The 13,815-nt window shown below is 43.5% G+C and overlaps 1 protein-coding gene across 2 annotated transcripts in view; it reads left to right on the top strand.

Annotated features, from left to right (window-relative positions):
• Positions 1-13,815, top strand: part of MORC2 (MORC family CW-type zinc finger 2) — a 129,211-nt gene that overhangs the window by 102,107 nt on the left and 13,289 nt on the right. For both annotated transcript variants that reach the window (XM_044444247.1, XM_044444248.1), the window contains 4 exons: positions 2,598-2,727; positions 4,662-4,736; positions 4,837-5,220; positions 8,055-8,198. In XM_044444247.1, coding sequence (XP_044300182.1) covers positions 2,598-2,727; positions 4,662-4,736; positions 4,837-5,220; positions 8,055-8,198 — 733 coding nt within the window. The remainder of the gene's footprint in view (positions 1-2,597; positions 2,728-4,661; positions 4,737-4,836; positions 5,221-8,054; positions 8,199-13,815) is intronic.

The following is a 13,815-nucleotide window of genomic DNA, read 5'->3' on the forward strand; positions in this document are numbered from 1 at the left end:
ACATTTTCCACTAATAACAAAGACGTTAGCAAAAATCAAGAAAGACTAAACATCATGCATAATGCTTACACCATGATGGCTGAGACAGGCGTGGTTTCCAACATTACTGCACTGGTCTGAACAGACATACCGCCACCTGCCACAAACTCCGGACCTCATCTCTCAGGAATGGGAGAGAATCTTACACCCAGACCTACCAACACTAAGGTTGACTGCTTGGCTGATCCGATGATACCAGGACCATCAACTGTGTGCCCCGAAATTCAGTTCATCCTACAAGCTATATTATGGCCAAATATGAGACAATCCTATGCGACAAAGTGGAAATGGTTTTCACACTACAGAATTGAACATGGATTTGAAGCATCCACCAATACAATCAATAAAGTCCTGCATTTCTCCCATTCCTTAACATCAAAGCAGACTAAAACCAAGCTCCGTAAAAATATACCTGTCCACAACCTCACGCTATAGGGGTCGAATTGAGGGATTTCCATCTTCTCCCATTCACTTGCATAACCTCTTCCCAACCTGAATCCTCTGATCCATTCCAACTTGGAGCCTATTGGTAGTGCTTCAGGCTTTGACAAAACCACCCTTCGAACCACTCACAGTGACTGACCTTAGCCTTTTTTCATGGAAGACCTCCTTTTTTGTGGCAGTTACATCAGCAGGGAGGGTAGGTGAGCTTTGCACAGATTATATCCTCTATAAATATACTTCCACAGAGAAAATGTCATTCTGCACCTTGATCCCAAGTTTCTACTGAAAGTAGCCATCGCTTTCCACTTGAGCCAGGATATCATCCTACCAGCTTTCTTTCCATCACCCACATCTATGATTGAGTGATCCTGCCATGTATGGAGGGCACTTGCCTTTTGTCAATCCCACACAGAATCATTCTGTAAATTGAAATGACTTTTTGTCAAATACAGCAAGCATGCCAAGGGCAAACTGATTACACCACAATGACTATCCAGCTGGATCGTGGACACAATCAAACTAGCATACCAGTTGGCCAAATTGGACTTACCTGACAAACCCAAAGGACACTTGACCAGAGCTATTTCCACTTCAACATCTCCTCATTCCAGCATCTCACTGGAGCAGCTCTGCAGAGCTGCTATGTGGTCAACACCATCCACATTTGTCCAACATTACTGACCAGATATAAAAGACAAGACTGTTCCTTCAGACGTGCTGTCTTCTCAGCAGTACTCCAGTGAGCACACCTTCCCACCTCCTGAATCAGTAAGCTGATATCACCCATATGTGTGATTCACAGAGAACACAAAGAAGGAGAGCAGGTTGCTTACATGTAACTGTCATTCTTCGAGTGGTCATCTGTACATTCACACAACCCACCCACTGGCCCCACATAGAGGTCAATGGAAGTACATCAGAATTCTCTCTTACTAAGAACAAGTATGAGTTTGACAGTGAACTGTCAGTTTCCAGCTGGACTGACAAAATGGTGGGAGCCTGCTTATTTATACCAGGGGAAGGGGGGCTGGGCTCCTGCCAAAAACAGGTTAGGACAATCTTCCCAAACTAGGGCAGTGTGCAGATGACCACTTGAAGAATGACAGTTACAGGTAAGCAACCTGCCCTTCTTTCAGCAGGTCTGATCTGGAAAGGAAAGCCCCTTTCAGTTAGTGCAGAAAGCCTTATTCATGTGTGTGCCTCCAGGGAGAACTTGCAAAAAAAAAAAAAAAAGAACAGGTTTCGTTCTTGCAGAACTAGATGAAAGAATTCCCTTGAAAGATCACACAGTTATCTGTACAACATGAAATAAATGAACCCTTAAGGAACAAGTTCATAGCTTGGGGGTGCTTTTTGAGCCAGTTTTGTCCCTTGAGGCCCTGGTGGCTTTAGAAGCTCAGAGTGCCTTCTACTAGTTTTGGCTGATAGCTCAGCTATTCCCCTGTCTGGACAGAGACAACCTACTGCCAGTGCTCTGTGCTCTGGTAGTCTCTAAGCTAGATCTCTGCAGTGCACTGTATGTGAGGCTATGCTGAAGACTGTTTGGAACCTGCAGCTTTGGCAAAATACGGAAACCAGAGTAATAATAGGGATCAGGTGGTCTGATCATTTAGCACCAATTCTGGCCCATTTTGCACTGGCTACATGTTTCTGGGGCCAATCCAGGATGCTGATTTTGACCTATAAAGCACTACTACCTTGGGACCACAGTACCTGACAGAATACCCCTCCCAACCTTCATTTGCCTGGGCAGTACGGTCAAGTTCTGTGGCCAAGGGAGGCTTAGATGGTGGCCACAAGGAGAAGGGCCTTTTCAGTGGTGATTCCCCAGTTATAAAAAGAGGTCTGCCTGGCACCAGCGTTACTATCTTTTTGGTGCCAGGTAAAGGCTATTTTCTGTTTCAGGGCATTTAATTAGTTACTGGGGCCTGGTACTTGTTTGACGGGGTTTAATAGGATTTTCTTAAGTTACTGTAATTTTGTTATTGTTGTTTTAAATATGGTTTTAAATTTTGTTAACCTTTATGATGTTCTAATATGTTGTAATGGTATGTTTATATACCACCTGGCTGAGCTTTATAACCACCTGATTGTCTTTTCCTCCCCCTTCACAGGTGTGATGCTCCTGAACAGAAGCAGAAGGTTCCTCTGAGTTACCTAAAGAAGGAGAAGTCACAGGAGGATAAGCAGAAAGAGCTGACAAATAAAATTCGCCAACAGCAGGAGAAACTGGAAGCCTTACAGGCAAGTCTGAACACTGGTTCCTCCCTTGGGAGATTTTGTATGCTTTAGAACTAGCTGAGTCAGGACCAATCAATTAAAGCAACCCTGGTAAGATAGAAGTTCTCTGTGTGAGAGAGTGGTTCCTGAGTCAGGAGATGTGCTATTGCCTGTTCTGAATCAGATTGCACTCCTTTAGAAAGATCAGGTTCATAGCCTGGGGGGCTCTCCTAGATCCATCGTTGTCACTGGTGTCCCAACATTTTGCCAGCTTTAACTGGTTTGCCAGTTACAGCTTCTCCTTGACAGGGGTACCCTGATGACAGTGCTAGGAGTACCTTTATAAATTATGGGAAGAAGATATACACATCTTTTGAAAGTATATAATTCAATATTGTTTGGTGAAAAAGTGCTAGAATCGTGGAAAATAGCAAGAATTATAGCTATTCTAAAACCTGAAAAAGACATTATACTTCCCACCACATATAGAGAAATAACATTACAAAATCATGATCAATTTTTTTTTCTATTTTGGCACAAAGATTGAACAGCTTTTATTACAAATTACATTCACATTTCAATGATCAGTAAGGGTTTATACCAGGAAGGCAAATGTCAGATGCGATTTGTAGGGCACTAAGGCAACAGAAAATAAATGGAAAGTGCTGTTAAAGCCTTTGATCACTTGGAATGGCGATATATGTTTAATTTATTGGAGAAAATGAACATGGATGGAATGTTAATGTGCTAGGGAATCTATATGAAGTTGCAAAGGCCACAGTAATGATAAACTGTATAAACTCTGAAAAATTAGAATTACTAAGAGGAACAAGTCAAGGAGATCCTCTGTCTCCTTTAAGGTTTGCTTTGGCGATTGAACTGCTCACGGCTTATATTAGGGAAAATGATTTTAAAATTTTGAAAAGATAGTGTTACAGGTGCCTGTAATTTCAAGCCTGGTTAACTGCAAGATGTTCTGTGTGTGGCTGCTGTTAAGACTGGTTCAAGAGCTGGAGCTAGTGCAGAGGGCAGAGAGCTGTTCGCTTTCAGCACATAATTCCTTTTCTGTGTGAGCACTGGGTATGTGTTTTCATCCTGTTCAGTCACTAAGGTTATTGGATGGCATGTTACTGGTGGTTCCACATGGACCTACAGCCTGAATGGACTGGCAGGTACCAACATTGCTATGCTTTCTGTGCTTCTTGGAAGTATTTGTATTTCTAAACTTGCCTGAACTGACCAGTCACAGTTCTATGGATTATGTTTTTAACGTGCTGTTCACCATTGGAGAGTTTCCATGTTGAATATGAAGCAGCTTATAAATGTTGTGAAATTAGATATATAAACAATTAGCGTTGTCTGCTTAGTTGTCTATACAAAGGCACCCTCTTATCAGTATCCATTAGGATGGCTACATCACTCTAAATTCAGTTGTTCCTATCACCCAGAACCAGTCTCCATCAACCAATGACTGCCAATCTTATTTCCTAGACTATGCCCCCAGGAGCAAAGCTATGTGATGAGATAGAGTCTTTCTGTTACGGGCTTCTGTAAAAGGCGGGGAAATAACAGCCATGGCAACATAGTTGAGTTCCCCTCTCCAATTTAACCCCTCCCCTTCCCCATATTTGCCAGGGTTTCCCAGCCATAGCCCTGAAAGTCAAACTGAAAGTTCTCTTTGGGAAACATCTGGCTCAGCCTTATACAACTGCAAGTATTTGACTTCTATGAACAAGCCCTCACAGATAGAATTGTCATATCACTCCCAAGTGCAGTGCTTTTCAAAGTATTTATTCAGATACCAGTCAACAGATTCGCATGTATGAACCAGCCTCTTAATTTGATTTCATTAAGCTGGGTTTTGCTGAATCAGCCAGAGTGTGTGAAGAGGTTTGGTTTTAGGTGAATAATGGGTGTTCTTCATAATGTTGACCATTTTCCAATTGTTCTGTCTCCAGAAAACCACTCCAGTACGTTCCCAAGCTGACCTGAAGAAACTGCCCTTGGAGGTCTCCACACGTCGTGTGCAAGAGGTAAGCGCCATCCCTCTACACTGTAGAGTCTACAGCCAACTTGCAGACCTGTTCTCTGTTTCAGTGATCTGAGCTAACTCCATCATTCTCCTCCTTGCAGAACTCAGATTTGCTGAGCAGGCCGCAGCGGCCACGGTCTCCCCCTCTGCCAGATGTGATTAAGAATGCTCCCAGTAGGCCCCCAGTCCCGCCTCCTCCTTCCAGGCCCCTCACCCAACAGCGGAAGGGGGCTCCACCTCGACCAGCCATCAGCTCTTCCAGGCCACAGAGTATAATATCCAGGGAAGAATCAAGCCTTTCCAGGATACAGCATCATCACATGGATCCTGGAAGGTCTACAGCCCCTGTAGTAAGACCTCAAGGAAGTGCAAGGACACCTCCAGTGCCTCTTCAAAACTACAAGAGCCCTCATCCATCCCCTAGCTCAAAACACTTGAAAGTGCTACTGCCAACAAAGAAATCCCCAGTCATGAAGCCTATGCAGGTAAGATTCCAGTTTCTAAATGAACAAGGGGAGAAGTTTTTCTACTTTTACTGTGAATAGTCACTACTTGGAATGAGCTTCCACGGAAGGTGGTTGAGGCCTCATCGGTGCAAGGATAGGCTAGACATGCACATGGTGGGCATGTCGAGAGAGGAGCTGTCTAGAGCCGGTGGTTAGACTAGATGGCCCGGGAGGGCCCTTCTGACTCGCTCTGTTTCTACGTTTCTACTTCATGCTTAAACAAGTCTCAGGAACTTTCTTCTGGATATGTGTTCTGTTTATATACAGTGAAAATAACTTTTTAGAGAAACACAAAAGAGAGCATACCCAGTGAATCCAGTAGTTGTGCTAGTAGGCAGAAAAGTAGATGCTATGATACACTAAATTGCTGCTGCCAAAAATATTTAGGCACTATAATATTCTAGGAAAATTATAGTATATTCTATACTCATATCATGCATTTCTCCACCACTGCTTTATGTATTCCCTCCACTGGTGGGAATGGGAAAAAGCTCATAATCATGGTGCCACTACAAAGAGATTATAGAATACACTTGATCATTATAAAGAAGAAGTGGAGAAATTTTCATAGCAGTAGCCTCCTGTTGAGTGTGATGTCGAACTCTGTCACTACTACTTCTGTCTTGTGTGTATTTGTGTATGGTGGGCTAGGGGGTTTAATCATCACAACAAAATAGGTTATTTGTGCTGAGCTATTTTAGTTGGTTCACAACAGGAGCAATAAGGCTTAAGTTCCCCCAGAGGCCTACAAGAAGCCACTGCTATGTGCAGGGATTGAAATAAAGCAGCAGTGCCAAATAGTAGACATGGTGCTAGCAAGGAGTTAAACGCAGTACACTGTGTCAGTCACTCTGTACACAGTGATATTTCAGAAATACAGTATTTAATGTGGACATTTTAAAAAATCATCTGGATTTTCCTGGTTCTTCCTTGTGGTCCCTGCATCACACATTTGAGCTCTGCACCTGCACAGAGCCTGTTGTCAGGAAGATTTCCTAGCTAGCCTCATTTGATGGGAGCCCTTCCCCTCCCACCTCTTGGTGTATCTGAGTCTCTTCTTCCTTGGTTCTCTTCCAACTGCCGTTGTGGGTGCCCCGGGATTTCTTCCTCATTCACTATTGTTTTTCTGACTTGTATTCTCCAGTATTCTAGCCCTTTGCTCTGTTTTTACTCTTTCTACTGTGTTACTCCCTATTTTTTCCTAGGCTACCCTTATTCCAAAAGAAATTCTACACAAGAAGCCCTTCTATTGTTGGTCTCTCCTACCAAGTGCATTTGTTTCCTTTCTCCTTCTTTCCTGATAGTACTCAAGGCACTATTTCAGAAGTGTGTCAAGTGCAGAAGCTGTTTGCCCCCAACCAATAGGCATTATTTTCACCTCTTCTGCTTGGGAGAGGGCACCTTGTGGAGACCTGTCCTCATTGCCAGGCCTTCACTAAACAGGCCCAAAAGAACCAAATGGGCAGGTGACAAGCTTAACTTTGGTATTGCACCCTTCATGCTACTGACTTGGTGTGCAACAGTATCACCTGTCTACCTCGCAGACAACAGGATTACCACACCCACCATCTGTACTGGCAGGGGCTCCTGCAGTCACGCTATCCATTCTGTCTACCCCAGGATGTTTGGCTGAGGCCCATCAGGCCAGGAATGTCAAAAAGATGGCCAAGGTGGAGAAAGTTAAGCATAAGAAGTGGTCTTGGGTGCACCACTCCCCATCTGTATAGTGTGTGACCATGACTGTTATGTCCCTGATAATACACCAATCCCAAATTCTGAGGACCAGTTTTGTCAGTGGGATGAACCAGGTGTTGTCTTGCTTGTTGATTTAAAATATAATGGTTGTGTTGTCCATGGCTATCTGGACATGCTGACTGTGCAGGGAGAGCGTGGAGGGAATCAGGGCCTTGTGGATGGCTAACATCTACAGGACGTTGATATTTATTTATTTGGAATTCTTGTATGCCGCCCCATTCGCACAAGCCTCGGGGCGACTTCCAACACATAAATAAAGGGAACACACTCTCCACTCAGAGGTTGATGAATTGGGTCACAAGTATCTTCTCTCAGGCATACAAAATAGCTGGCCTTCAACTCACAGCCAACCCCTCACCCCACTTCACACAAGCATTAACTTTGTCTACAGCCCTCCTCACAAGGATCCTCCTGCAAGACTCTGCAGAGCTACCTTGTGGTTCCACGCCCTTGACATTTGACTAACACTACAGGCTAGGTGTTCATACAAGGGCTAGTTGTTCCTTCAGCATAGCAGTCCTCTCCCTCATCCTCCAGTCTAATTCCTCTGGTGTAATCCCTTGAGTAAACATGCTAGTTGCTCATATGTGTAATGCACAGAGACCACAAAGAAGAAAGGCAGATTGGTTACCTGCAACAGTCATTCTTTGAGTACAGGTCATCTGTGCATTCACACAACCCACCTTCTTGAGCCCATTACCTTGGGTTCTATTCACCCCTTGCTTTTAAGGCCACAATCTCCGTGAAACTGAGGAAAAAAACAGGAACTCCTCCTAGATATACGAAGGAGCAGAAAGGGAGGGGCTCCCACCAAAATGAGTCTACCTAGGAAATCTTCCCAACAACAGGCCCTGCACAGGTACAGAGCCCATATGTGTGAATACACAGGTGACCACTCAAAGACCAACAAACACAGGTAAGCAACTATTCCTGCCTTTCTTTCTCTTACAAGTAGCTGCTGTGTTCTGATACTTTTGTACACCTGCCTTTTGGAAATGAAAAGGGGTTCACAGTGATAATTGAGTAATATTCTTTTGTTGTTGATGTTGTCTCTGTAGGCTTCCAGTTCCCGGAAGAGAAGCATTAGCACAATAGAGGGTGAATTGGAGGAGGAGAGTGAGCTAAGAAAAGAGAAAAGAAAACAGAGCAAACCCATGACAGTAAAGGATGAGAAGAAAGATTCCAGTGAGGTGGTGGTGGAAGTGAGTGTGCAGTTTTTCAAGTCTGGTTTGCTATTCAGAATTGTTGGAAGTTAGCATTAATGTTATTTCACACTGTGCCATTCTTCCTGGAGTTTGTGTCAAAGTATAGGTACTAACATTGGGGAGAAAACAGCTGGACATACAATTACAGTGATCAGATCCAAAATAAGTGGCTATATCCACTGGATTTATTCACCAGTTGAACTGAAGCAAGGGTCCTCAAACTTTTTAAACGGGGGGCCAGTTCACTGCTCCTCAGACTGTTGTGGGGGCTGGACTATAGTTTGAAAAAAAAATATGAATGAATTCCTATGCACACTGCACGTATCTTATTTGTAGTGGAAAACAACAGGAAAAAACAATACAGTATTTAAAATGAAGAACCATTTTAATCAACATAAACTTATTAGTATTTCAATGGGAAATATGGGCCTGCTTTTGGCTAATGAGGTTGTCAATGTCTGGTTCCATATTCGCTGCTCTCTTCTGTATTCTAGCTCCTTTCTTCTGTATTCAGAGCCAATGCATGTGTGCAATAGGGGTAAGAGCCAGCGCATGCACAATTCACAGTGGCAAGACAAGCACAGCAGCAGGAGCTAGCTAGCTGTTTGTTTGTTTGTTTGTTTGTTTGTTTAGAGTTTTTGTATGCCGTCCCATCGCTTATAGCCTCGGGACGGCTCACATAAATAAACAAACATAGTGCAAAATACAATTAAAATCCGGAAACACCTGGGCTGCACAATTAAAACCTATAGATATTAAACGTTATTAAAATATTTCTTAAATAAAAAGGTCTTAGCCTGGCGCCAAAAAACAAATAATGACAGCGCCAGGCAGACCTCTCTGGGGAGCGCATATAACCAGAGCTAGCAGAGAGAGCTGGCGCATGCACAGTTGAAGGGAGCTGTCACAATTTGGGATGTGTGCCAGCTCTCTGCTTGTCTCCAAAACTGAAAGAGTTTCAGAGTACGCCTGCACCGGCTCAGGACTTTCAGACTCATTTGGAGATCATTTTCTCTGAACGAGTCCGTAAGCTCTGAGGCGGGCTGGGTAAATGACCTTGGCGGGCTGTATCTGTCCCACGGGCCATAGTTTTGAGGACCCCTGAACTAAAGGGTGCATTTTCACTGCTCAGGAAAATAGAGATCATATGAGGGGTGATACAGATTATATGTACCTATTTGCCTGTTTCCTTTCCTGCCCACTTTTTCCTGTATCTTTTAAAATAAAAGATTGCTTGCTCTTATTGATTCTTCTCTTTCTTAGTTCTTTTATTTTTTAAAAAACTCGCCTTTCTTTTTCTTTTCTTGACAGCCATGCTTCTAGAACACAAACTGTTCCTTCCTATCATCCAGGTTAAAAATATCCAGGAATAGGCTGAGCAGTGACTTTAGCTCCTGTATTGTGGATCCTGTGTCTTATGCTGCCTGCCCTCAGCACGGTTGCAGCTTTCCACACTTGTTCAAACCTGGCACATGGTAAAGTTGAATGCCACAGCCCTGTCCCTCAGCCTCAGAGGCTATCAGATAGGATTCCACTCTACCTCACTCTTGTTTTTCAAGTCATCTCCAACTTACGCTGATCCTATGAATGAAAGCCCTCCAAAATGTCTCACCATAGTGTCCCTGCATAGTTGTTCTAAGTTCAAGGCTGTGACCTCCTTTATGGGGTTAACCTATCTCATATTTGGTATTTCCCTTCTGCCTTCAACTTTCCCTAGCATGATTATCTTCTCCATAGGGTCTTGCATTCTTGTGATATGTCCCAAGTATGACAGCCTCAGTTTTGTCATTTTTGCTTCCAGGGAAAGTTTTGATTTGATTTAGGACCACTTCTTTAGGTTTCTGTCAGTCCAGGGTATTCACAAACTTCTCTAGCACCATGTTTCAAACACATCAGTTTTCCTCCTGCCAGCTTTCTTCCCTGTTCTTCACTGTTGTACACAGTGATTGGGTGTACAATAGTGGGTATGATCTTGACTTTGATTTCCAGTGAAATGGCCTCATATTTAATGATCTCTTCTAGTTCCTTCTTTGCTGCCCTTCCAAGTGTCAGTCTTCTGATTTCTTAGCTGCAGTCTCCCTTTGAGTTGATGACTGAACCAAGGTATACAAAATCTTTCACAATTTCTTCATTGTTACCAGTAAGATACTGTAATTCTACTGTGGTCATTATTTTAGTTTTCTTGATGTTCAGCCGCAGTCCTGTTTTTGCACTTTCCTCTTTTACTTTCATCAGGAGTTGCGTCAAGTCATTGCTGCATTCTGCCAGTAAGATTGTATCATCTGCCTAACTTAGATGATTTGCTTTCTCCACCAATTTTCATTCCTTGCTCTGATCCTAATCCAGCTTTCATGATATTTTATGTGTATGAGTTAAATAGGGAACTAGAAAACACCCTTATTGTGGCCCCTTTATCTATAGGAAAACATTCTGTTTCTCCATATTATATCCTCACAGGAGTTTCTTGTCCACACTGTAAGTTACACATCTAGACAATCAAGTGCTGAGGCAACCCCCCCACCTCATTTCTTTCAGAACTATCCATAGCTTCTGATCCATAAAATCGAAACATAAACTGGTATTCTTGGTGCGCAATACTTGCAATATGGTCTCTAGTGCCTCTTCCTTTTTGGAATCCAGATTGAATATCATACATCTCTCTTACTTTTTTGTCATGGCCTCTGTCCATCACACATATGGGTGCTGCCCCTGTGCAGTGCCTGTAGCCGGGAAGATTCAAAAGCTTAACGGTTTTGGCAAGAACACCACACCCCTCCCCCCTCATAGTATAAGAAGGCGGAGTGCCTGCCATTTCCCCAGTCTTCTTGTGACCACCGTTCGCTGTGCCTCGAGCCTTTCATCTCTTACCGTAGATATACTTGACTGGTGCATCCCAAGAGGAATTACTCCTCTTGCCATTCACCTTGCCGGTACCGAAAACAAGGAAGCAGATGCTCTCAGCAGATGGATGTTGACAACTCATGAATGGGAGTTGGATCGCCAAGTCTGTCATCACCTTTTTCAACTATGGGGCCCTCCGGACATAGACCTTTTTGCCACACCCACCAATTCGATCTGCAAGACGTGTTGCTCCCGAGCAGGCATCCGTCCGAACTCAGTTGGGGACGCTCTCATGGTTCCATGGACAGACAGATTTTTCTTCACATTTCCCCCAATACCGGTAGTTATGAGGACTTTAGCCAAAATCAGTCAGGACGATGCTTGAGGGATCCTTGTCACTCCTTGGTGGTCTCGTCAGTAGTGGTTCCCCACCATCCTTAGCCCCTCCAACAACATCTTTCAGCGGCTTCTACATCATTTAACTCAAGATGGAGCAGTTCAGCATCCAGACCTTCATTCGTTGAATCTGACGACCTGGCTAATCCAATGAGCCCTACTACTTCATCGATACCGACAGCCTTGTTGGATTTAACACCAACCTGGCAGCTCCCTACCATGGCCGTACCTTCATCTCCGGTAGCATAAAATGACTCTTCATTGAATCCAAGCACTCTACATCCAGACATACAATTCATTCTTCAGTCTGCACTAAGACCTGCTACTCGCCATTCTTATGCGGCTAAATGGAAGCATTTTACTTCATTTGCTGATACCAATCATTTTGTCTCTCAATTGGCTTCCATTGAGAATATTCTCCAATTTCTACTGTTTCTACACCAGACTGGACTGAATCCTTCTTTGATTTAAGTTTACATTGCAGCTATTTTGCATTATCGTGGCCTGGTTGAGGGTTCTCCAATGTCCTTATGCGGCGGTTCTTGAGAGGATTACAGCATCTCCAGCCACCAGTTTGATTAGTCATTCTGACATGGAGCCTTTCCATCATTCTACAAGCGCTCACTAAACTTCCCTTCAAACGTACTGACTTGTGTCTACTGTCTTAGAAAACGGCTTTCCTCGTAGCCATCACATCAGCTAGGAGAGCTAGTGAACTTTGTGCTCTCCATATTGATCCTCCTTATCTCAACTTCCACAAGGAGAAGGTTGTTCTCTGCATCGACCCAGCTTTCCTCCAAAAGGTTGTTTCACCATTCCATATTAATCAGGACATTATGTTACCAGCTTTTTTCTCTACACCTTTGACTCCAGTAGAGCACTCATTACACTCTCTCAACATTCTTTGCTGCTTAGCCTTTTATCAATCCTGGACTGAGTCTTTTCGGAACACAAAACATCTCTTTATCAAATATTCTGAACATGACAAGGGCTCCCCGATCAGGTCTCAAAGGCTCTCTAAATGGATCATCCAAACCATTGAGCTCACTTATCAGCTCTTCAAGTTAAAGTTGCCTGTTATGCCCAGAGGCCACAAGAGCTGTTGCAGCCTCTTCTGCCTTCTCCGCTGGCATTCCGCTGCATGACATTTGCAAGGCGCCACCTGGACTACCCTTTGCATGTTTGCCAAGCATTATCGCCTAGACGTTCATGCCAGACAGGACTGCTTCTTTGGTCGCACAGTCCTCTCTTCAGTTCTTCAATGATGACACTGTCCCACCTCTGGATGTGATAAGCTTACTAATCACCCATATGTGTGATGCACAGAGGCCATGACAAAGAAAGGCAGGTTGCTTACCTGTAACTGTCGTTCTTCGAGTGGCCGCCTGTACATTCACAGAACCCACCTGCCAGCCCCACTAACTGTTGGTGACTGGGTTTATTGAACCAGTTTGACTAGGTGATTGTATGTATTTTTCATACTTCCCTCATGTGCCCCTTTGAGAGCACATTTGATTATGATATGAATGCGTAATGCTTACAGCCTCCACTTGGGGGCGAACGGTCAATCTTCAGTAGACTGGGAAAATGGCGGGCACTCCACCTTCTTATACTATGGTGGGGAGAGGTGCGTAGTTCCCACCAAAACCATTAAGCTTTTGAATCTTCCCGGTTACAGGCACTGTGCAGGTGCAGCACCCATATGTGTGAATGCACACAGATGGCCACTAGAAGAATGACAGTTACAGGTAAGCAACCTGCTTATATACATATGGTAATATTCTTCAATGAGCATCACTTTACTTGCGTGGGAAATTAGAGCAGTGTCTCAATGGTTGCTGCATTCTTTTGCATCTCCTTTCTTGAAGATTGGAATGTATCTTGAACATTTCCAGGCTTTGGGCCATGTTTTGTTTTCCATATTTGTTGGCATATTCTTGTTAGGAATTGAACTGATTCATTCTCTTCAGCTTGAAATAGTTCTGTTGGAATCCAGCCTACTCCAGGTGCTTTTTTCCTTGTAAGCACTTTCAAAGCAGCTTTCACTTTACTTTGTAATATTGCAGGCTCTTCCTCATAAGTTTCCATGTTGAAGTCTGTCATCCTTTCACCTCTTCTATATAGGTCTTTAGTATATTCTTTCCAACTTCTCTTTATTGTTGAATAGTATGTTCCCTTTTTTGTCTTTCAGCATTCCTACTCTAGATTTGAATTTCTCTTTGATTTCCTGGATCTTCAGGAAGAGGTCTCTCATTTTTCCTCTTTTGTTGCTCTTTTCTGTTTCTTCATAATGGTCATTGTAATAGTTATTCTTGTCTCTACATGATAGGTGCTGAAAAGTTACATTCAGGATTCTGACCCTATTTCTATCACTGTT

This window comes from Varanus komodoensis, unplaced genomic scaffold (genome assembly GCF_004798865.1).
Source record: "Varanus komodoensis strain SLA01 unplaced genomic scaffold, ASM479886v1 scaffold44_3, whole genome shotgun sequence".
NCBI classification, from domain to species: Eukaryota; Metazoa; Chordata; class Lepidosauria; order Squamata; family Varanidae; genus Varanus; species Varanus komodoensis.